The following is a 25,222-nucleotide window of genomic DNA, read 5'->3' as shown; positions in this document are numbered from 1 at the left end:
GTAGCATTTTATACAAGAAGTATTTAATGTGTGCTGTATTGCAGCTTCTCCTTGGTTCAATGGGGAGCCTCCTTGGTCTTTGGAATTGCTGGGTAGCAACCATCAGAATATGCAAATTTGAATGAACAAAACTCTTATTTAGGTCTACATTTCAAGAGCAGTGCTTCCTCGTCTAGCTTCAGAAATTAGAAGTTTCCTGATAATTTTAGTTCTTGAAATGGAGATGTGGAAGGGAGAACCCTGTTTTATGCCAAGTTTTTTGTAGATATTCTGCATTGTTCAAGCCAAAAAAAACCCAACAAATCCATGTTCTTTCAATAGTATCAGTAAATATCATTAGGGCTGCATCTTCTGTTCAACACCTCTACTTGGTTATCTGGTGTCAGTAACAACTTTGGACTCCTGATTCACTGGAGAGCAGGCACGTGTGACAGGCTTGTTAGTTGGGCTGCTAAAGGAATACTCAATGCTAAAACCTACCCTGAAAATGCAATTTTGTTGTAATCTGTTAGCTCTAATACATACATTCTGTCTGCTTATTGGATGAAGAACTAAAATGTGAAAGCCCCAACTGCTGTCAGGTGATCCATTGTCAGATTTAGCGTGCAGAGCTTTTCCATGAACGAGGACATGTTTCCAATACATCATCCCTTCTCTCTGCCTGTTCTGTGTTTGAAGCAGACAGGTTATTGAAATATACAAAAATCCTGCTTTCTGAAGCACTCAGATAGCGTTCTTGTAAATTTCAGTGTCTTACATGTCCGTAACATAAAGATGGAGGCATAGTGAAGAGAAAGTGCTATTTTCATCCACATACCTGCAAACAAAATCATAGTAATTTATTTCTGGCTTTATAATAGTGGCCTTTTAGCACCACCTGCTGGACAAGACTAAGAGCAGCATTTGCTATGTCACTTTTCCCCCTAAGATTAAATCATACTTGTGACAGTATGTGAGCTCATAGATTCAGCAACATATTTTAAATGTTTACCTTCATTGGGATAGTCTTTTTTTTGCAATGTTTGTAAATTTCTTCACTTTGTCAGCAAATCTCTTTAAACATCAAATATTGTCATTGTTTTTCTCCACTATTTTCATACCGTTTTTTAAATATATTTTTACATATTCTAATACACAGACAGATTCTTTTATTTGAGCACATACAAGAGTGGGCTTTGAAAATCTTGCCAAGAGATGCTATTGAACTGATTTTTTTTCAACCTTCTGAGAAATTAATTTTAACTGTTATACTAAGCTTTGTTTTTCAAGTGAGTATCCACATAAGAAGGAATGCCTTGATAAAACTGTAGGAAATATAAAGCAGCTAAACCCAATGAGGAGGTTAACTGAGAAAAATAAAGATTGAATTATATTATTTGTTTATGCTGAAATTTCTTTTGTTCAAAAATGCCATTATTCATTACAATTGTGCCCAGCTGTAGTATCTTGCCAAATGGTTTCAGTGCTAGTCAATAAGATTACTGAATAGCTGGTCATTTTACTAATAAAATAATTAGGCTTTGTATTTTTTAAAAAAATGAAACCAAATAAGTAAAAAAACCTGCTTTTAGGCAGCTTAGTTTCAGCCTATGTGGTTTTCTTTGAGATGCCGCCAAGCTAATCAACTATTATTTTCTATACTAAAATAGTAAGAAAAGTATAAAGTAATTGTATGGAAAGAAACAAGTTCATTGTATAAAACACATAAGCATAGCAAAGGTACTTATATTTCTATCAAACGCACACTTGGTTAGATATCGCATATGGAGATTCTAAATGTAACCTCCGTTTTCTGCTTATATTGTTTCAGAAATCAAAGAAATGTAAGGCAGCAGAATCGGTCTCTCAACAAGACACCCCTGAAGGTAACGTTGTCACAGCTATAATTGACATTTACCTTCTGAGTAATTTAACAAGCTTATGCTTTAGCTTTTTTTAATTCTGTAGATTCACCAGGACCATCAGAAGTAAAGAGTGCAAAAGATGACATGAACACTAATTCTGGAGAAAGGAAACAGATTGTCTTCACAAAGAGTACAGGTTGGTGTGTATGTTTCAGTTTAACTGGGAAAATTTTCATAAACTGTTTTCCTGTGCTCAGATATTTAGAGAGATTCTTTGTTAGCTATTTGGGGCCAAATTTTCAACCAGGCTTTTACCCTGCCTCCCTCTGTGTGTGCTCAAAATGGCTCATACATACCCATGCAACCACATGTTGCAAACATGCTTGAAAATTCTAAGGGAAGCATGTGCAGAGTGTTAGAGAATTTGTCCTTATAAAGCCCAGTAAGAGGTAAAAGTCTAACATTTGTGCACACATGGAGGGTGTTAAAACTTTCCAAGGGATGTGTGCAGAGTGCATTCCGACGTTTGCATGCGCACCCAGAAGCCTGGGTCTGACAATTGGGTCCTTAATATCATTCGTATTTTCTTTCTACATGTCTGTTTTACCGATTGTATCTTAATCAGTTCCACTTTGTGGTGTTAATACCATTATTTAGGAGTTGAAGAAGATTGTTTAGTATTTCCTCTCAAACCATAAAAATGTCAGCTATGCTAAAAGTAAACTTCCCAAAATAAATGACCCCATGAGAGATTTGTTCAATGCATCATAGAAGAGGATTTAGTGTAAAATAAGACAGGGTCACCTTATGGTTTTCATTACCAATTCCAGTTTTTATAGGATTTAACTTGGTAAAAATAAATATTCTTGCCCATCTAAGTATGCAAGGTTGGTAGTGGTGAGGGGAGTTTATAACATTTGCAGAAAGTTTGTTGTCATTTCCCATTAAATCTGAAGAAGAACAAGTCTCTTTTGACATTCATTTCAAACGAGACTTACCAGCTTTGGATCTTTTAATAACTTGATTGCTGTTCTGCTACATGTCAGTGAGAACACTGAAGAGTAACTTCAGGACATTCCTAATGTATTCAGCAGCAGTCATGCAGTTAAGATTACACTTGGCTACCCATTAGTCCAGAGAGTAGCAGTACGACTTTAGGTAATATATATGACAAAATTTAATGTCTCATATTGATTTTTTTTTATCCAGAGCTATAAAAATGAGCATATTGTAAAGGTCAGTCAGAGTTTAGAAATGAGATTCAAAATCATGTAAGTTACAGTAAGAGAAAACAACATTTTCTGAAGAGAAAGTCATCGAATGTTTGATGAATCCAGAGATAGGTCAATGATGAGCAATTGTGCTTCTGTGTAGTACGCAGAGTATTTTCATTATAAGTGTCTGGACCCCTGCCTCTCCCCAAAGAGCTACTGAGTTCTTCAGTTTATAAGTGATGATTCTTAAATTTATATTTTATCCTAAATTATTATTATTGCTAGTAGACCTCTAATAACATACTAACTCTAATCATGCTTGAAATAATTTATCAGAGCAAAGGAATAATTGCTTGACCCTTTTGAAATGACAGGTCATTAATTTATGTCTCTGCATAAATAGGTTGCATTAATGAACTGAAAAAAAAAAAATCCAGTAAGGGAAAAAGAAACCTAGGTAGGTTAGGAGCTGGCTGGAAATTAATTTGCTGAATGCTGGGCCCTAAAATTTCCATGGATTTATGGGACCCATTTTGATTCTTTCATATATCTTGGTGCAGTAGTCATTCTTGGTGGGTATCTTTGAGTTCTTGTTCCCCAAGGTGAGGATAAACCTCTTCATGGAGTTATTTTTTAGGGAAGGGATGGGTACTCCAAATCCACCTTTTGTTAATCCTCTCCAGTCAATTAAGAGGGCTTTTTCCAAAATGAGAAGGCTAAGGTCCATGATTACTTAGGATTGTATGTGCAATTCCTATGATTGCATGCACAAATCAGGTAAATGTACATGCAGATATGCTCCAAACTAGCAATACACATGCAACTGCCAAATTTACACATAATTGCAGTAATTATATGCAGTTTCTGCCAGACTTTTGTGTACACATTTTTTGCTTGTGGTCTAAAGCTTCTGCTTTTTAAAAATCTTGCTGTACCTCCGTCCTTGGAAAAGACTGAGCGTTTCTGCCAGTGTTTGCAGAGAGGAACTTCCATATTAGCAGTAAATCCAACACACAAAAGGAAATGGCATCAGAAACAAAGGGATGGGTATTTTTCTGGCTTGAATGAAAAATGATTAAAAGACACGTGTTGTTGCTTTTCAATGACTTCATCAGTGATAAAAGGAGTAGATAGATTCCCAAGTGATAAACATGTCACGAGTGTAGCTTTTGTCATTTGATAACTAATCTTAAAACAATAGCTGAAGAAAAATATCCTCCTACACTTACTTGCTAAGACCAGAGTTCAGAGCTCTGTTTTTTGCATACAGCAGTAGATGATGTCAATACTGTGTTAAGCAGTGCAGAAGGGTAAGGGAGGGTGTACATGCACACACAGTGGAAGGAGACGTGCATTCCTGTATGTAGATTTAGCTGCCAATTTTGTGTGTGCAGAAAGAGGTACAAATTACATAAACTAGAAACTACCTCATACATTCATGAAAGATATTTGTAGCTGTCAGATTTCTGAACCAAGCCATCAATAAACTTATCTTCCAGAGGTGCAAAAATGATTTTTTTAATAGCTATGGGGTTTTTTAGATTTGCAAAATTAGAGAAATAGTATTTTTGTTTCTTTTCTAGAAGCTAATGGAAGCTCTTCTGCATCAGGAAAAATCAGTAAAGCTTCATCTGGCACCACCAAGAGATCCATTGCCGACAGTCAGGAGAAATCAGAGGCATACAAGTCTATTTTTACGTCACACAGCTCAGCAAAACGCTCGAAGGAAGAGTCTTCCAATTGGATTACTCACACGGCATACTATTTCTGAAACAATTGTGTGCATGATTGTAACAGTCATTGCTGCTTTTCTTCCCTGAGGCTTTTTCTGTGTAACTCTGATACAGGGTGTTCATTGTAATCTGATGTTATCTGGTATTATTCAGTTTGCAAGTTGTTTATAAACTTTTGAATAACCAGTGTACTTAGGTTGTTTGCAGCTACTGTTAAATAAGAAATAGATGGCTAAAATCCATGTCTGGTAATGTGACTTATTTTAAAAGATTATTTACAAAAAGTATAATTCTTTAGGGTCAGATTCTGCCATCCTTAGTTACACTGAATAGTATTTTACTCTTGGTTGCAGTTCCAGTTAGGATTGCAGAATCTGCTTACTAGTAAATATATCCTTCTATGCTTTTAATGATTACCTACACAATTTTAGCTGCAGTTGTAATTGAACTTCTCTTTGTGTTAAAGACTGAATTGAATTTTTCTAACTTTCTGACACTGCTTGCTAACAATAAAACCCCCCACAATATTTCCTTTCTTACATTAACTAATTTGACTCTAGTCAAAACCAGTACATGTCTCTCTTAAAGGTGCTGGAGATCGCTTTGAATTAATGCATGTCAGGATGGAGTCATTTAGAAAGCTCAGTGTGATCTCAGAAATAAAGTAAAAACTTTTACAATAGTCTCCTGTTCCATTTCAAAGGAGAATGGCAGTGGGGGAAATGTTTTGCTATTTACTGCTAAATTATTTTTAAAGAAGGCCCCAAAATCGTTTTGTTCCCCCAAAAAGTGTTCTAGCTTTTTTTCCTCTTACATTAGAAATACCAAGTCTGGGCTTCCATCTTTTTGTTGGAGAACTGTGTAGAATAATGGCATCACACTATGCTGAAACTTGAGCTTTCTTCCTCTCAACTGAAGTAGCAGAGGCTGGTTTTTGTACACCATTAAGCAGCAATTTGCCTTTAATTAAAACAAACTGATGGATGCAAATCTTTTTAGCTCAACTGAAAAATATGAACACACTTATTACCGTAACTTTGGATGTTTTGAGAATTTGGAGAAGCATTTCGTTCATCTGGTTAAAGCTGTTTTATGAGCCTAGCACATTAAAATGAATATCAGTGTGTTTAAACACACATTAAAAGATTGGTGATTCTGACTCAAGGGTTTGGGTGGAAGAGAGAAAAATTTTACAGAGGACTCCTTGGAGAAATCAAGATCAAACTCAGTTTTTAAAAAAAATATGATTTGCGTCTGTGCAAAGAAAACTGCCTTTAGCCTGTCTGCTTTGTTTTTAATATAAAAAGTCCAGATTTATGGAAAACTGAGTGTCCCTTTTACATTTTTAATGATTTCTGTGCCAAGTAGCAGTTTTGATTTAAGGAGGAAGTTTACAGATACTGTACAGTGCAAGATATGGAAATATTTGCTTCTGAAATCTATTTTACTTCATGTTATTTCCTACTTTTTAGAAACTGCAAGCCTTTTACCACACTATGGCTACTAATTTCACCCTTTTTTTCTTTTTACTCTACACAGGCTAGACTCTGGAAGTCCAGTCTATACCTTTCCATGAATCTTTCAGTTTCTTCTTAGAATCACTTTGCAAGAGTATGGAAGAGTGTTTTGATTCTTCTTCTTTAATAATTACATGATGAATCTGACCTCATTTATATAAAAAGCTGTGGACTAAATTTCAGAGACATCCCAAAAGAAGGGCTCACAATATCTCTGAGTGCAAATGTTTGCCCAGCAAAATAGTGTAATTACATGTGCAAATGCTCACCCAGATGTGTGCATTCTTTTATGTGGATAAAGAGATGCATCTACAAACTTTGGGGGTGCATTAATAAAGACCATTTTAAATTTCGGCCCTTTGTACCTTCAAATGCAGTGGTAATTTTTCTTTGCACTTTTTTGCAGATTAGTGAAATGTGCTGCTTCCAAAACGTCTGTAATCCATGTTTCTTGATTCCTATCCTAAAGCTTCTAACAGGAACTGAACATGTTAGGCAATTCTGACTTGGACCTGAATTGGACTGCCTATGTCGAACTGAGTGATGCTATGTGCACGTACAGCAAGGCACAGTGACTTGCTCTTATTTTGATCAAGTCTGTCCCTGTAACTTTGACTGAAATAAGTGGTGGCTTTTGTCATATGACCATAAAGGTTCCTGGTAGCCTACATAACATATGTCAGTGCTTGAATAGAGCAACTTTTAGATGTTAGTCATCTTTCATTGTCTCATGCTTTCCTCTGGGCCCTTTTTTAACCTTATTTGAAATTTAGTGATCCTTTTTAAATGTTGCAAAGAGTCCTGTGGCACCTTATAGACTAACAGACGTGTAGGAGCATGAGCTTTCTTGGGTGAATACCCACTTCTTCGGATGCATCCGAAGAAGTGGGTATTCACCCACGAAAGCTCATGCTCCTACACATCTGTTAGTCTATAAGGTGCCACAGGACTCTTTGCTGCTTTTACAAATCCAGACTAACACGGCTACCCCTCTGATACTTTTTAAATGTTAACTTTCCACTTCCAATTATTCAGTGGTCTAACAATAGTCAGTGCTATTATCCAATAATACCTACTTAAAGTGATCAAAATAAAAGCTGGAAGCTACTTTTATTATTTATTTTTTTTAAATGTTATAGCCTTTGTTCAAACTAACCAAGCTAAAATTACAGTAAGCAGTAAGCTTTTAAAGCTACTGCACAATGATGTTACATTGTTACTTTTCTGTGTGACAACAATTAATTAGCCTTGTAATTTATTTTGAAAAGTGTCTTCCTTTATGATCAGCAGTAATTAATTGGAAGTTTAGATGATTTGTTTATACTTGTCTACCTGGTCTTTCTGATTCATGTGTGTAGAATGCAACTGATTATTTTGTAATTATTTTGAGACATAATTAAGCATTATTTCCATGGGAGTTTGTCATGAAACCTACATGATAAGCATTTCAGTTGTCCAAATATGTTAACACATAGGATACATACAATTAATATTCCAATCAAGTCAGTTTGAGGCTTAGTTGAGTTTCAAGGAAGTACTTATCCATATTTTATGTGTATATATATGTCTAGCAATTAGCTTTGTTCTTCCCATTCTGTATTTTTTTTCTCTTCATTCTTTTCATTTATTATGTAAGCACAAATGTTGAGTTCAGTGTGATACAATTCAGAAATTGACAGTCCTTTAATCTGCAATCTAATCCTGCTTTGACAATAAGTGAATATCAGTGTGTTCAAGCACACCTTTTTACGATATGTAGTAGTCCTAGGGGATAATGCTTATTTTATTTTGATAATTTCTTTGCCAAACCGTGTGTTGATATAACTATAAATATTTAGCATGGGAATTGAGGGGTAGAACCCTGCAAATCCGTGGGTATCTGCTATATAGCTGCAGATGTGGAGATCCGTGGACCATTTCAGCTAATAGCAGCATGGATGCGGATACAAATTTTGTATCCGCGCAGGGCTCTGACGGTAAGAGCCAAGCGGACAGCTGTGAGGAACCGCGGCACAGATCCTCCACCTGCCCTGGGCGGGGAGCCTGGGAAGCAGGGACACTGGGCAGGGAGCTGCTTGGAGCTACGCCCAGGGCAGGTGGAGGGTCCGCCACGGCTCTTACGGTGGCCGGGCTGCAGCTCTGGGCTGCGGTTCCGAGCCGCCTCCCACCGGCCCGGAGCTGGGTCGGAGAGAGCTGCGCTGGCAGCAGTGGGGAGCCCGGGTCCCTCCACCTGCCCTGGGGGGAGCAGGGACATGGGCCGGGGGCTGCTTGAGCCCCCCGCTCAGGGCAGGTGGAGGGTCCGCCACGGCTCCGCACAGCTGCCAGCGCAGCTCTCCTCGACCTGGCTCCAGCCGGGGGAGGGGCGGCTTGGAGCCGCAGCCCAGCCACGGTAACAGCCAGGTGGGCAGCTGTGGGGAGCCACAGCGGACCCTCCACCTGCCCTGGGTGGGGGACCCGAGTAGCCCCTGGGCAGCTCCACGGGTCTCCTCCAGCCCAGGCCAGCATGGAGCCCCCGGGGAGCTGTGGGGAGCCGCGGTGGACCCTCCACCTGCTCGCGGTGCGGTGCGGTGGGGAGGGTGCAAAGAGCAGCCCTGGCCTTGTTGTCCCCCCCCCCCCCACACACACACACACCCACTCCCCCGGCTCCTCACCCTGCTGAGGGCATGTGGAGGGTCCACAACTCCGCATAGGCTCCCCACACGACTCTCCCTGACCAGACTGGGGGGAGGGGGAGGAAGAGATGCCTTGGAGCCTCAGCCCGGCCCCCAGTGTAGAGCCCTGCAAATCCATGGATAGCCACAGATCATTTTTGCTGATAGTGGGTCAGATGCAGATACACCTTTGTGTATCCGCACAGGGCTCTATTGATGGGAGTTTTGCCATTGACTTCATTGGAGCTGGGGCTTTACTCCAAGTATCCATCTATTTAAGCAATATTATGGAGGCATTGGAAGCAACTCCATAGCTACAATTATGTGGAGTTTTTCACCTGAGGTGGGATTAAAATCCCCCTTTCAGGGTTCAGTAACACTGAATGCAATCTACAAATTTAGCACAGTTCCAGTTTCTATTCAGAGAATAATTTATTTCACAACAATAATGAGTGAAAATACTTTGAGAAACTGAAATTTATCCTTTTTTGAAATTTCACCTGACAGTCCCACTTCACTTTGGCTCCTTATAACTATACAACGATCAGTCACCTCATACTCTTCTACATCAGCATCAATTCTTGCAGATAGCCTAAATTTTCAGAGAAGCCTTCCAGGCGAATAAAGCTTTTCCCTCCACTTACTACATTTTGTTTTTCCTCCAAGACAAGTGGATCAGTCAGAATCCACCAGGTACATCCACTATCAGCCACTTTCTCCATGGTCCACTGCTCATTTTTTCTCCCTAGTGCTGCTTTTCCACAGAGATCCTCAGCCTGCTCCCCACTCAGGGGAGGCTGGCTAGGCCCACAGAATGGGATATGCTGGTTTTAGAATCAAGCTTGGTCTGCGCTGTTGCCAAGCCAATCTGCATTTGTTGGACTAGCTGGGGAGTCTGTCTCATCTGACCTAACTTTCTCTTCACCTTCCAGCCCAGGTCCTGGACCTGGCATGGGTTGGGAAAGGAGTGGGAGTCCTGGATGGATTGGGAGCCTGGTTCATCAGGTTGTGATTCTCAGTTTGTTGCTCCTGAGTGGTTCACCAAAGAGAGAAGCTGCCTCTTTAAGTGGAGTTTGTCAGGGAATTTGCTTGTAAGTCTCCTCCTCTCCCCATTGCTGATAGGGACAGGTTTCTGACTCCCTTTGTGACCTTGGCCAAATCACTTAACCTGTCTGTACCTAGTTTCCGCATTTGGAAAATGTACATAAAATTTACCTACCTTGCAAGGATGTTGTAAGACATCATTGTAATCTTTGAAAGAGCAATATATTTATGCAAAGTGTAGTCATTATATTATTGCATTGAAAAAGGCAGTTGTAATAAATTACATCCACTACAGACAGCACAAGGGTTGCTTTTCCATAAATTAAACATTAAAGACTGGCCTAATTGGGTATGGGAACAAGCACCTGCTTTAGATTAAGCTTAAAATAGAATGGCTGCTAGTTTAGCAGCTTAAACTTCCCTAATGACTGTCAAGAATGGCAGGAATCCCCACAGAGCTAGTTTTAATTAAAAAAAAAAAAACCCCACAACCAATTAGATATCCTTTAATAGCCATTTTGCACTTTATATCTAGTGATAAATTCTTTGCACCATGTGAGCTTCCAAAATGCTGGATCGAGTAGGACGGGGGTAGCCTTCTTCCAACTCTCCTACCAAGCTAAAGAAATGCACAACAGCTTCTTGCTCAAGTATTCAGACTAAGCAAACTGGTCAAACAGATTTAAAAAAATTAATCTTCAATATTTGGTCTCAACCTGGACATATTCATGTGTTATATAAAGCATGCTGAACTCTACAGTCTAAATGGTTCCCCCTCCTAGTGTGGTGTCAAGTTAACAACCTGAGAGTTTTTTAAAGTGTGTTTCATTGTTTAAACGTATTTCACTCAGGTTAAGGTTAACGTGCATTATTCAGACTGACAAAAGTGATGAAATTACACAAAAGTGTTTGTAATAATTAGATCAAGTTTTTGATTGGCAAAGGGGGATGGGAATGTTGGGAGTTTCAGTGCTTCTGAATGGGGCTGATTAATAGCACTGACAAGCCAGGCACAATGCATGCTTGTGTGGTTCGAGCGAACCCCATACAGCTCTGCCAGGACTTGAGTCCTAGTTTCCATCTCGCCTGCTCTTCAGCTGTGCAACCTCTCATGAGCAGAAACCACCAGTCATGGGCTGTGTAATGTGGCATTTATATGGACAAATTATTTTTATTACATGCATTTCTAATATGTCCATCACTGTAGGATGAGGGTAATCCCCAAAAGGGGGACTTAATTGAAGCAAATAACTTCTGAAACTTTCCAGAGATGAAAACCTGAGCCAGCAACATACTGCATTGCCTAGTCCAGCTTTTATACATAGAATAGTCTCTATTTTTTCATGGTTTTCATTGAGTATATAAGATGTAGCCTTAAATGTTAGTTCCCCTTATTAGCAAATCTGTAACTATTAGAACTGAGGATGAAATCTAATGGGGTGGAGGACGAAAATAGGTTGTCCCACATCTATCTGAGACATTTTTATACCTTCCTCTGAACCATCTGGTGCTGGCTGTTGCCAGAGCCATGATACTGGATTAGATGGACCTTGGGTCTGATCCAATGTGGCATTTCCTATGTTCCTACAAGAGAACACCATCTTTCTCCCCTTTCTTAATATTTGAACTAGTTCTCCTGTTTAATGGCGTGAAACACAGTTCTGCTTGCCTTTAAATTAGGACCAGCAGTCTGCACTGCTGGGCTAGATAGACCTGTTGAACCATTTACTTCTCCTCTCCTTTGGGCATAACCCTACTTAGCCCCATCTGGTCTGTACAGGCGGCCACTGCTCCACAGGAAGAGGAATTCCTTACCTGTTAATTGCTTTCTGTGACCCAGTTCCACCAGTGCTGTTTGTCAAATGGCTAGCTTCCTTAGGTTCTCTTGTTACTGGCTTGTTCAAACTTTAAAGTTCATGCATGACATACATTCGTTTCATTGGAAGCACTGATTGGACAAAAATGTATGGAGTGGGGTGATGGGACTGAGCATAGGAAGGTGTTTTTGATCTGATTGTTGATCTACCTGATTTGCATATGGGAATGGAAAGAACTGAACCCATCTAATATTCAGAGGAGATTTAGCAGGTAGGATATTCTCATCTTGGGCAAATCCATTCCTGGTTTAGATCTACTGACATCAGTGGAGTTACACCAAGGATGAATTTGACCTGTTACCTCTATGTGAAACAAATGTCTAGTGGAGAGACTATTTAAAAGGCAGCTCGGTGAGATGAGAGACTGTTAAGCTGAAATAGGAGTAAAGGGTTGAAATTGAGCCAAGGAAAAACTCCTAACACTGAAATGCTGTAAAATAATTCCCTGGGGGAAAGTGATGGAAGCCCTAATAATTTTAATCATTTATAACTCAAATGGCCAAAGCAGCAGAGGACAAACTGAAGGGAATAACATTGCAGAGACAAATTAGGGGGGAGGATTTTCTCTCTAGTTAAAATGAGATGATCTAAGATCAGCCAGTTTTAGCCTTCCATCTGTTTTGGGGAAAGATTCGGGGAAATAGTTTCAGTATGAAGCACTTACTATTCACGTACGTACCTGAGAGCTTAGCGAACACCTGCCTCTCGCTTCTGCAGTGTTACGGAAATCCACCAAAAGGCAAGTGAGACATCCAGACATGCCTTACTATTATATTTGGGCTTAATGATCCCCAAAGTGAGCTGTGCTTTGACCAAAGGGGGAGGATTTAGGCTTACACACAGGTTTACTTGTGAACTATCCTCTGAAGTGTGTGTGAAGCTGTATTCTTGGGTCCTGTCAGGAATGTGGACTTGCAGCTGTGCCTGCTCAGTCTTCAGGCAGCCTATGAGCATAGCAGGGCCACCTGTTTCACTGATGAAGTCAGCAAACCTGCTTTTAACCCCAACAGCAACAACTGATCTCTGGCTACTCAATGTACATGCCCACAGCTGTGATCTTTTCTCTGCCTCCCTCGCTCCTGCCTTGTTCCCAGCCTTGCTCCTGTTCTGCCCACTCCACTCCAGCCCTGCTTGTTTCCTTATTCCGGCTCTGACTCCTGGTCCCTGACTCCAAGCTCTGACCTTCGGCTTGTTCCCTGAGCGCCGTCTCCAGCTTCGACCACTAGGCCTAATCACCTCTGTTCCAACCACCCCTCACATCTTGGTTCATGATAAGTGCAACCTGTTCTTAGTTTGCAAGCTCTTTGGGGCAAGGACCGTAAGAGCTTGTGTGTGTGTAACACCTGCTACCACAATAGGGCTGGTTAGGAGTTCTGGGTGCTATAATATTAATGTATTTCAAACTCTTGCTGAAATTAAATAATGTGTCTCAGCCTCTCTTGGGTGTAGATATATTCAGTAGGTCACATGATTTTTACACAGCTTTCAGCAAAAATGTTGCAGAGAACATGAGCTGCAGTTGATAACCTTATCCATTTGGTGGCACCAAAAGTACAGCCCAGAGAAGCACAGTTCTGGTGCAGTTTTGTAGACGAAAGCCTGTAATTATTAACATGCAGTGAAAAAAGAAAGCATATGACAACGGAGGAAACCCTCCATAATGCTGGAACAGAGCATTGCATTGCATTAAGGTATATATTTGTGAATGAATATAAATGTGCACAACAGAATGAATTCTGCATACTCTCAAGGCTCTGACAGCAGATTAATATGCATTTACTGCATTATCTCCCTGTCTCTTTTCATGTCCCACCACATCTTGGCATAGCTCAAGCTACTCGCTCAGCTGTTCCCCTTAGTGTTCTCCCTCCTGTGTCCACTTCAGAGATGACCCCCTAGCCCTGGTACTCCCTTCCTGACAATGTCCACAATGCCTCTTGCTTGTCATTTAAGTTCTCTCACACTCACCTCTTCAGGCTTGCCTAAGTATAGACTATAGCTAAAAATATTATCAGGAAAGCTTTTGCTTTGTGTCACCACCAAGAAGAATGCACTCACCTCCCATGTGATGGTGTAATTAATATTTATGTATTATGGTATTGCCTAGAAGTCCTGAAATATCAGCAGAACTCTATTGTGCTAGCTAGGCCCTGTACAAACATAGAGGAAGATACAATCCCTGCATTGTAGAGTTTACAGTTTAATTTTACTGACTCAACTTCTCTCTACTACCCCTTCTCCTCTCTGTTACCTTTTTGTGTTGTCTTGTCTTTACCTATATTGTAAACTCTTATAGGCAGGGACTCAATATTAATTTTCTTTGGAGCAGTATAAAAATGATCGGCAATTAACTTCCACATTTTAAAAATATATGTGCAGGTTAAGATACTCTCAATCATCTATACACCCCCTGCCCTCCGAATCTTGGCTCCATAGGAAATCTGTACAATGAAAATCCCCCACCAAAAATTTGATTCGGGATTATTAAATCATTTTGAACTGTGTATTATATTTTTAAAATATTAAATATGTGATAACATTTTATAAAAGTCTAAACAAGATTAATCAAAATGATAAAGTTAAAATGTTTAGACTTTTCCCCATTGAAAATTTTGTTGTGAATTGAAACAAAGTCCCATAAAACATTTAGATTTTGACAAAATTGCATTTTCTGTTGGAAAACTGTACTGTTGAAAATGTTTCAACCAGCTCGACTTTCAATTTTTACTACTTTAGGTTTGGTTTAAGGTCATGTCAAGTAGTTTCGATCCAAAATCTAGATGTGGGATTTTAAAAAACCTCTTAGAAATCTTTCATAAAATTAATATTTGCAAATTGAAAAACACGCTGAAAATGTTTTTCTATTTTAAATATAAGTGTTTTGCAGCATTGGCAGCCCAAACATTGGAGAGTATTTAGCTGTTACATGAGCACCCAAAGGTGAAAATTGAAAAGAAAAATTATGCAGCAGTGAAACTGGCAAGTCTAATTGCATTGTTAAAACAGAGCAAAATGTAAAAAAATGAATAGTGAAAAACAAATTAGATTTATAAAATTATTTCAGTTTTAATAATGAGATTGTAACACACATAAGGGTTGGGCTTTTAAATTTTAACATGTCAATGTACCATTAAGTGTGGACCAGGATGGAAGGTACTCTAATGAATTTATTTTCATTATACAGCATTAGTGTATCACAAACATAAAACAATTTTTGATAAGATGGCACAATGATTTGACTTGCTTGGAAGCTCAAACCATGCAAAAGCTGTTAGGATGAGGTGTGTGATTTCATACAATTGCAGGGAGGAAGAGATTAGTAAGTATTGGTCTTTCCTTTCTTCCTCTTATGCCTTTTCCCCATGACAAAATACAATATAACCAATAGTAGTACTATAAGGTAGACTTTGCTTAAGTGTTCTTATTGAGGGTGTCATGGAGCAGCAGGTCAGAGCCCTTGACAGTCAGGCTTCTGGTATATAGCAGCATGGGAGGATCCTTGAAAGTCAGTGTATTACAACAGTGTATTATCCCAAAGGAGGCCATGTTGTCATTGACAGCATTGTTGTAGATTTGTCAGAACTATAAAGAAAAAGACCAAAATTGTGACACATGCCATCCTGGTGCTACAATCCTCCTGGAAATCAGAGCTTCCTGGGAAAATTATTCTGTGGCAGTAACTTAAACAGCATCAGCAGGGGAAGAGACTCTGGCTGGGTAATGTAGTAACGAGCCTTTTACATCTAGAACAATGGTTCAAATCCAGTCCACGTCCAAAGTGGCTGAGTCACTAGCATCTGCTGGCTGGCTGATACCCTTAGTCCTATTCCAATTGCTACCCCTGTTGGCAATCACAGCAGAGGCTGAGGATTGACTGTGCAGTGGTCTGTCATCTTGCCCTTAGAGGACAAGGGTGGGGGGGAGGAACTGGTAATCTGGCACTGCCCCTGCCTTTGATGTAACTGCTCTGTGGATGAACATGCTTTCATTCTCCAGTGCTCTACTCAAGCTGTCCCTTTTATACTCTTGCTGATTTTTTTTTAACCTATACGAATAGTTCTTTGGTCACACGAGAACCCCCCAACCATCTGGCTTATCCCTCCAAATGGAGCCTAGGGTTTCACTGGCTGTAGTCCTAAAGCCTATGGGACTTCTCCACAGCCAGTCATGTTAACAGCAAAAGCGTTGACATTTAGCTTGCATTGCAAGACTGCCAAGAAACAAACCATAAGAGCCATCTTGTTTCCTTTGCACCATGTCATTCTCTGATTCAAATGTTACCTTGAAAATCACCGCATCCTTATAAGCTGTTCTTGTTCTCTTTCCTCCAGAACATGCTGAAATAGTTTTAACATACACATTTAGGTTCCAGAAAGCCATCTAGTTAAATACTGCAGTCCACCTTGCAATGGTGGTAGATGGTTTCAGGCTCCATCGCTCCTTTAGGTAAATCTATGATACTAACATTTTTAGCTATTGATTGTTGATTTTATCTGTTTCTGATCTAAAATTATGCCATGTTAACTTTAATGGGGTGCTGTAGGTGGTTTTATTCTGAGATGAAGATTCAGTGTTTGCCTGTAAAATGGACTTGCTCTGCTCAACCAGCTCTGTATTCAAGATTTGAGAGTATTAGTTTGTCTAGTTCAGTTTGTATCATTTCTATGGTTATTTATATTTTAGGAGCTGGCATCTATTTACTTCAGTAGCCATTGTGCTGTAATCTACAATGGCTTTGTGCTCATGGCCAGACATTTCCAGCTGAATTTGTATCATGTTCACATTCTTAATATATATTTTGTGCTGTAAACATTTGTACTGATTGCTGTGCTCCGGTTTGGAATAATAGGTGAAAGGAACTCTCTAGGTGAGCTAGTAGAACTCCCTATATCAAGCATCTATACCAGGGGTGGGCAAACTTTTTGGCCTGAGGGCCACACTGGGTTTCGGAAATTGTATGTAGGGCCGGTTAGGGGAGGGGGTTGTGGCCCAGCCCCCACCTTCTATCTGCCCCCCCCTGGACTCTTGCCCCATCCAACCCCGCCCGTTCCCTGACGGCCCCCCTGGGACCCCTGCCCCATCCACACACCCCCGCTCCCTGTCCCCTGACCGCCCCCAGACCCCCGCCACCCCATCCAAACCCTCCTCTCATTCCTGACGGCCCGCCTGGGACCCCTGCCCCATCCAACCACCCCTTCTCCCTGTCCCCTGACTGCCCCCGGAACCCCTGCCCCGACTGCTCCCTGCCGCCCCATCCAACCCCCCCCTTCCTGACTGCCCCCCGGACCCCTGCCCCCATTCAACTCCCTATTCTCACCCCGACCCTATCCACACCCCCGCCCCCAACCACCACCCCGAACTCCCCTGCTCTCTATCCAACCCCCTCTGCTCCCTGTCCCCTTACCGCACTGCCTGGAGCACTGGTGGCCCGCCTGGGACCCCTGCCCCATCCAACCACCCCTTCGCCCTGTCCCCTGACTGCCCCCGGAACCCCTGCCCCTGACTGCTCCCTGACACCCCATCCAACTCCCCTCCCTTCCTGACTGCCCCCCAGGCCCTCTGCCCCCATTCAACCCCCTATTTTCGCCCCAACCCCTATCCACACCCCCGACCACCACCCCGAACTCCCCTGCCCTCTATCCAACCCCCTCTGCTCCCTGTCCCTTTACCGCGCTGCCTGGAGCACCGGTGGCTGGTGTCCACACTGCCGACGCCGCCACCACGCAGCACAGAGACCGGGTCAGGCCGGACTCTGCAGCTACGCTACCCCAGGAGCTCACAGCCCCACCGCCCAGAGCATTGCACCGGCAGCGGAGCGAGTGAGCTGAGGCTGCAGGAGAGGAGGGACAGCAGGGGAGGGGCCGGGGGCGAGCGTCTGGGGCCAGGTAGGATGGTCCCATGGGCCATAGTTTGCTCACCCCTGAGCTATACTATACACTATACTACAAAATATTTTCAACCTGTCTTTCAGGTGAAATCCTGGCCCCGCATTTTGCCATCAATGAGTTAGGATTTCACCCATTGTCTTTAAAGGATGTTCTGTAACTTCCTCACTAACCAATCTGCTCCACTGTTACCAAATTCCGCTCAATATCTGCATTAAACTCACTCCTTTTCAACCTTTCCCAAGATGAGTTTATTTAAAAAGAGACACAAATTAAAAGGATTAACAAACCCAGCTCTATTGAAACACCCATGATCAGTTAAGGAGTCACTCTACCCCTGTTATCTCCTTCACATGGGAATATCACAGACAATTTAAATGGTCTGTGTAATGAAACATTCATTAAAGGCACCACTAAACGATGTAAGAATTTCTTGTATATATGTAGAGTTTTACAGGCATAGATCCTAAAATGCTTTCCATTCCTATCCTCATTTTAAAGATGAGGCAAAAAGGGGAGGAAAAGATTTGCCCAAAGTCACATGGTTGGGAATTAGGTCCCAGGTATCCAGACTGATAGGCCTTTGCTGGTCCTATAGCGACCCCTCTTACTGAATTGTTTATTTCACAAATATTTCACAGCTTCCCATCACAATAGTTATCATTATCTGTCTGTACCACGCTCATTTTCATGCAAGCAATCCCAACCTGAGCAAATGTGAAACCATAGGACCTTCCATGTGAAAGAACTTCTAATTCTCCCAATATGACTAAAGAGTTGTGACTGTGAGATGAGACTGGATGGACTGCGTTACATAGTATAAATGGAAGCTCTGTTTCTCTTTCGAAAATGCAAAAAAAGTATCAAGCAATCTTTTCTTTTCATACACCAGAAGTCGGTTGGTATCTTTTAATAAGTAACTAAACGAGCACTCAAAGACACATAATCACACAATAACATGTGTGATCACAGTTCTGCATTGTAAGGGATTAGAAGGGATTAGATAAATTTCCCCTCATCTTTTTGTACAGACAGGATAGAATTTTTTTTAAAGAATTTGATTGCAGAACTGTCTGGTAAGAGCCTTTATTCCTAACTGATTTATGTTGTGTGTGTGTCTCTTATTTGAGCACATTTTTTAAAAAACTGGTATTGCAGGGATCTTAAATCCCACTATGTATGAAGCACATCTCAAGGTGCTCTACACTTCTCAAAGAGTGACTGGGTGGGAGGCATGGTGTAAAAATGGTGTTATTTGCCTGAATTGCTCAATCTTGCAGTATTCTCACCACCTACAAATTAATGACAAACATTTTCTAAGGAGAAGTCTCTGCTGCCCTACACCGCTGTTCAAGGACCTGGCTGCAACATGCTTGTCTTGTAGTGTAGATGGAACTTTGCTGTCTTTGACTCATATTTTGTCCAAGATGTTAGCCTAGTTTGGGAGCATGGTTAAAACTTGAGTAGGTCCTATCTAATACTACATCGCCCTGTTTTAACCATGGTGGAGAGTCCAAGTGAGTCCCCTGACATGGCATCTCCCAGCTGTCTGAGTTTTGGTCTACCAGTCTGTAAAATGGATGCAATAATACTTACCTACTTGCAGGTGTATTGAACTTTGGTGAAATAAACATTTTTAGTTCTTTGGACAAAGGACTTATTTAAAAAACCATGTTTAAGGGTGAGATTTTCAAAAGTGCCTAAGTGGCTTTGGAGCACAAATCCCATTGAAAGTTCTGAACCTGACACTTCTCTTTCACTCTCTGGTGCCTTCCTCCATGTTGGCACCTACCCACACTCTTCCTGTAACCAAAACAGCAGCAGTATCCACAATGACTCCATATACACAGGTATGCATATTCTAGTATGCTGCTTTCCACACCCCATCCCGACCCCCCTCCATCAAACCTGCAGCTGGAAGAAGACATGCTATAGCAGCATTAAAAGTTCAGACGAAATATATATGGAATTTGTAGGGGAGGGGGAAGTTCCTAACATACTAGTCATCAGTTCAGATCTCTGATCTCACAAATCTGACAAGATATTTGCTGTGGTAATACTCAGTAACTCATGTATCCGGGGGGGAGGGGGGGTGGATGGGCCAACACCCTGCCTGACAGTCAACAACAGGCAATATCCAGCAGTGAAAAGAGGGTGGGGGTGGGCTTCCAATCTTCAATGAAACTTGCTCACGTGTTTCGTTATGGCTGGCTCATGGAGGCTGGTTCCATTGCATTCTTAGGCCTTGGCTACACTTGCAGATGTACAGCGCTGTGAGTTAAACCTGACTTCGTGCAGCTGAGTAGGGAAAGCGCTGCAGTCTGTCCACACTGACAGCTGCCCAGTGCACTGTCGTGGCCACATTTGCGGCAATTGCTGCGCTATTGGGAGCGGTGCATTATGGGCAGCTATCCCACAGAGCACCTTTTCCCATTCTGGCGCCGTGGGTTGTGGGAAGGGGACGTGGGTGCGGGGGATTCTGGGTCCTGTCCCAATGCCCCGTGATGCATTGCTTCGCATCCCAGAAATCCCTTTGTTTCCGTCCGCCTTTGCCGCCATCTTTCAACGGTTTCTGTGCAGCGCGATCTGTCTGCGGGAAATGGAGTCCGAACTGCTGAGGCGTATGCTGACGAGTCTCGCCAGCACGTCACGTTTGGCTGTCGAACTATTCCTTAAGATCCAAAGTGACAGTGAGAGTGAGGGTGAGGAGTCCGACGATGCTATCGAGCCGCGTAACGCGTATGACACGAAATTGCTTGTGGCATTCACGGACATGCTCAGCACCGTGGAACGCCGCTTTTGGGCTTCGGAAACAAGCACCGAGTGGTGGGATCACATTGTCATGGAAGTCTGGGATGACGAGCAGTGGCTGCAGAACTTTCGGATGAGAAAAGCCACTTTCATGGGACTGTGTGAGGAGTTTGCCCCCACCCTGCGGCGCAAGGACACGAGATTGAGAGCTGCTCTGCCAGTGGAGAAGCGGGTGGCTATTGCAATCTGGAAGCTGGCAACTCCAGACAGCTACCGGTCGGTCGCAAACCAGTTTGGAGTGGGAAAGTCGACCATTGGAATCGTGTTGATGCAAGTTTGCAAGGCCATTAATCGCATCCTACTCAGAAGAACCGTGACTCTGGGTAACGTGCAGGTAATAGTGGATGGCTTTGCACAAATGGGGTTCCCTAACTGTGGAGGGGCGATAGATGGAACGCACATTCCTATTCTGGCACCACCCCACCTAGGATCTGAGTACGTTAATCGAAAGGGGTATTTCTCTATGGTTCTCCAGGCGCTTGTGGATCACCGTGGGCATTTCATTGACATTAACACAGGCTGGCCCGAAAAGGTGCACGAAGCACTCATCTTTCGGAACACTTGGCTGTTCAGGAAGATGCAGGCCGGGACTTTTTTCCCAGAGTGGAAGATCACGATAGGGGAAGTTGAAATGCCCATTGTGATCCTTGGAGATCCCGCTTACCCGTTAATGCCGTGGCTCATGAAACCCTACACAGGGAGCCTTGACAGCAGCAAGGAACGGTTCAACTACAGGCTGAGCCGGTGCCGAATGACTGTGGAGTGTGCCTTTGGCCGTTTAAAGGGCCGCTGGCGATCTCTGTATGGGAAGCTGGACTTGGCCGAAAACAGCATCCCCGCGGTTATATCCGTGTGCTGTGCCCTCCATAATATTTGTGAAGGGAAGGGTGAAAGCTTCACTCAGGCATGGACCTCCGAGGTTCAACACCTGGAGGCTGAATTTGCACAGCCAGAGAGCAGGGCTATTACAGGGGCCCAGCGCGGGGCTGCAAGGATTAGGGATGCCTTGAGGGAGCAATTTGAGGCTGAAAACCAGCAGTGATATCTGGTGCCCTGCATGGGAGTGAAGTGCAGTAGTTCCAATCTTTAGGAATCAGTGTCTGCTTAGCAGACAAGCAGACTTGCAGTGCCTGTTTATTTCCTGGGCTAAGGAGTCTTTTACTTTATGCAATAATAAAGAATGTTTTCAAAGCCAAAGAATCCATTTATTGAAAAGAAAAAAAATTTATTTATTGAAAAGAAACAAGGGGGTGGAGTGGGGAATGGTACAATCACAGATTCGCGTCTGTCCTGTCTGGTGTGCTGTGCAGTGAGTGCTGCACTTCAGGATAGCTATACTGCATGGTGATGGGGGTTGAGTGCAGAGGGTAAGGGTCGTGGTTTTCAGGGCTGGGTGGTGAAGATACTGGTGTTGGAGGCAGCGGGTGGCGTGAAGAACACGGAAGTTGGGGAAAGTGGGTTGGAGGTGACAGTGGGGCACAACGGAAAGAGTTTTGGGACAAGGGCTGTAGGGGGGGTGGCGTTTGTGTTTGCGGTACTGCTCCTCTTTCTGCACGGCTACCAGCTCCTGGATAGCATCTGCTTGGCGCTCCAGGATGCTTATGAGCCTATCAGTGCTTTGCTGCCGGTGCGCGGTGCTTTGCCGCCAGTGCGCTGCGTTTTCCTGGCGGATCCTGCTTTCTCTCTCCCTCCAGTCCTGTGCTTTCTCATTCTTTTTAATAGATTGCCGCATCACTTCTTGCAGCATGTCTTCTTTGCTTTTTCGCGGTCTCTTCCTGAGTCTTTGCAGTCTTTGAGCAGGCGATAAGAGGGACGGCTGAGGTCTCAAGGTTGATGCAACTGTATAGGCAAAATGCAACATTTAACAGAGGCAGTATTGTTTATACCAGACAGCGTAATGATTTCCCCCCGCACTTAAGGAGTAGAAAACACACAGCATAATTTTCCCGTCCAAAACAGAGCACACATATCCCACGGGAGCCTCAAAATGGTGAGTAAGGGGGACTGATTGTTTCAGGGCTGCACTGTCCTCTGGATTTCTGTGCCTTGGGGAGAGCCAACAGCTTCAGGGGGCACCTATACTGAACACTGTCCCAACATTTTCCACAGGAGTTCGTCCTGGACGATATCTCGCTGTTGAGGGTGACCTGGGAAGCAAGGGAGGGTCTTCTACTGCAATGCGGCTTCCGCCCTGGCCCATATGCAGCTTGCCTGTGTGCAGCAATGGTCCCCCCGCCCCTCGCAGCACAGTGGCGCGGACACGTTAGCCTGGCTGGGACAAGGACCACGGTGGCTCTCCCGATAAACCTGCGCAAGCGCATTGCACACGTTCTGGATGAGACATTCGAGGAGATTACCGAGGCCGATTACCGCTATGTGATAAACCACATCAATGCACTATTCCGCATCTAGGCATACATACCTAACCCTCCTCTCCCAAAGAGCCCGCACCAAAAAAATTCCTTCCCGAAAAAAAAACCCGCTTACCGGGAACCTGCTCTTCTGTTTGTCCTCCACCAAGTACCGGCCGCTGCGACTGGCTACCTTCCTCCTGGCTTGAGAAGAGCTCCTGGCTGCATGGCTCCAGGGATTCCGAGGTGTCTCCATCCGGCCCACCACCATCACTCCCGTTTTCCTCCTCCTCCTCCTCTTCCTCCTCCCCCCCCCCCCCACCGGCTCTGAAGTGTCCATGGTGGTGCTCGGAGTGGAGGTGGGGTTAACCCCAAGTATCACATCCAGCTCTTTGTAGAATCGGCAGGTCGCGGGGGGAGCACCTGAGCGGCCGTTTGCGTCGCGGGCTTTGCGGTAGGCACTCCGCAGCTCCTTCACTTTAATCCTGCACTGCAGGGCGTCCCGATCATGGCCCCTTTCCATCATGTCCTTTGATACCTTCCCGAAGGTATCGTAATTCCTACGGCTGGAGCGCAGCTGGGACTGTACAGCTTCCTCCCCCCAAACACTGATGAGGTCCAGCAACTCGCCATTGCTCCATGCTGGGGCTCGCTTGGCGCATGGAGGCATGGTCACCTGGAAAGATTCGCTGATAGCACTCCACACCACGCCGGGCTGAGCAAACAGGAAGGGGATTTTTAAAATTCCCGGGGAACGTAAAGGGTCGGTCACATGGTTGGTTACCTGAGACCAGGGCAGTAGAGTTTGAACTGATGACCAGAGTGGCTAGAACAGGCATTGTGGGATACTGCCGAATAATTCTGGAGGCCATTCACTGCGCATTGGGTGGCCATACTGGTGCCGCAGCGCTGCAGCGGCAGCGCAATACTCGCTATTCCTCTCGGAGAGGTGGAGTACATGCAGCGCTGCAACCACGGAGATACAGCGCTGCACATGCCTTGCCAGTGTGGACGGGGAGTGAGTTACAGTGCTTGGGGAGCCTTTACAGCGCTGTAACTCGCAAGTGTAGCCAAGGCCTTATATACCTTGGAGAGTTGCTTGTTTGCCAAATTCAGTGGTGGTAACCTAAATAGGCTACATGGGGCAAAGGGCAGGATATTTTTACTACTTCGGCTTAAGTCAGATGGGATCCAGCAGTTTTAGTTTTGGCCTAAGGCCGTACTGAAAAAGTTAATGTATCACAAGCAATATTCTAACTCTGAATAGGTTTCAGAGTAGCAGCCGTGTTAGTCTGTATCCGCAAAAATAACAGGAGTACTTGTGGCACCTTAGAGACTAACAAATTTATTAGAGCATAAGCTTTCGTGGGCTACAACCCACTTCTTCGGATGCAACTCTGGATAGTTTGCACCTTGGTGCCTCTCTATCTAGGGATACACAACATAGTACAGGGCATATTTACCCCTTAGGAATAACAGTCATTTGCATTCAAATAGTCTTGTTAAACCTGAAGAGTTCTGATGTGCTTCAAAGCACAGAAATGCAGCCACCTCTGGGGTGGGGGGAAGCACCCACCAGCATTATACAGCAGGAAGAGGAGAAAGCCAAAGATAGTGAGGTGCTAATGCCTACCCTTTGAAAAAGTCCCAAGGGATCCTTAGTGTCCATGTAGAACAAAAAGGACATTGTTTTTTAATCAGTAAGTTAAAATTTGAACAGAGATAGCACTTAAAAATGTTGATGTCACAATTCTGCATGTTTGCAATGACTCATTATTAAATGGATAGCAATGCTAACAGAAAGGTAAAGGATACCAGTCATAATATACTATCTACTGCCAAAAGGCAAGGGGTTGCTGCTGTGTAGCAATGTAGCCCCACGTCTGCCAGCCCCATGTCTGCCAGCACCCAGATCGCCCTCGGCCTCTTCTGGGTGCTTAGCAGAAAATACTGGGCGCTTGGCAGAAAATAGTATACTACGACTGATACCCATCATCGTCAAGACAGTTCAATAGGACAGAGCATGTCTGCCCAGGTGCCAATGATTGATAGCCACTGCTGTACGACGAGGACGGTTACCAGTCGTAATATACCATCTACTGCCAAAAGGCAAAAGGTAAGGGGCTGGTGCAATGCAGCCCTACGGCTGCCAGCCCCACAGCTACCAGCACCCAGATCGCCGATGAAGGCTACCAGTCATGCTGCACCGTCTACCGCCAAAAGGCAGTTAGCAAGGTAAAGGTGTTCATTGTTTCATAGAATATAAATTTGATGGAACGGGAAGCATAAAGTCCA

The 25,222-nt window shown here is 43.4% G+C and overlaps 1 protein-coding gene across 2 annotated transcripts in view; it reads left to right on the top strand.

Moving 5' to 3' along the window:
• Positions 1 to 6,687, top strand: part of RTF2 (replication termination factor 2) — a 56,903-nt gene extending 50,216 nt beyond the window's left edge. Inside the window, exons 7-9 of one of the 2 annotated variants that reach the window (XM_065414282.1) lie at positions 1,811 to 1,865; positions 1,948 to 2,040; positions 4,645 to 6,687. In XM_065414282.1, the coding sequence (XP_065270354.1) occupies positions 1,811 to 1,865; positions 1,948 to 2,040; positions 4,645 to 4,829 (333 nt within the window). In that variant the 3' untranslated portion in view covers positions 4,830 to 6,687. Of the gene's footprint in view, positions 1 to 1,810; positions 1,866 to 1,947; positions 2,041 to 4,641 lie in introns of both variants that reach the window. The other variant, XM_065414281.1, reaches the window with a different exon arrangement.
• Positions 6,688 to 25,222: the final 18,535 nt, after the last annotated feature.

The sequence above is a fragment of the Emys orbicularis genome, chromosome 12 (genome assembly GCF_028017835.1).
Source record: "Emys orbicularis isolate rEmyOrb1 chromosome 12, rEmyOrb1.hap1, whole genome shotgun sequence".
Lineage (NCBI taxonomy): Eukaryota > Metazoa > Chordata > Testudines > Emydidae > Emys > Emys orbicularis.
The sequence above is the reverse complement of the archived record's forward strand: the minus strand, read 5'-3'. Positions and strand labels throughout refer to the sequence as shown.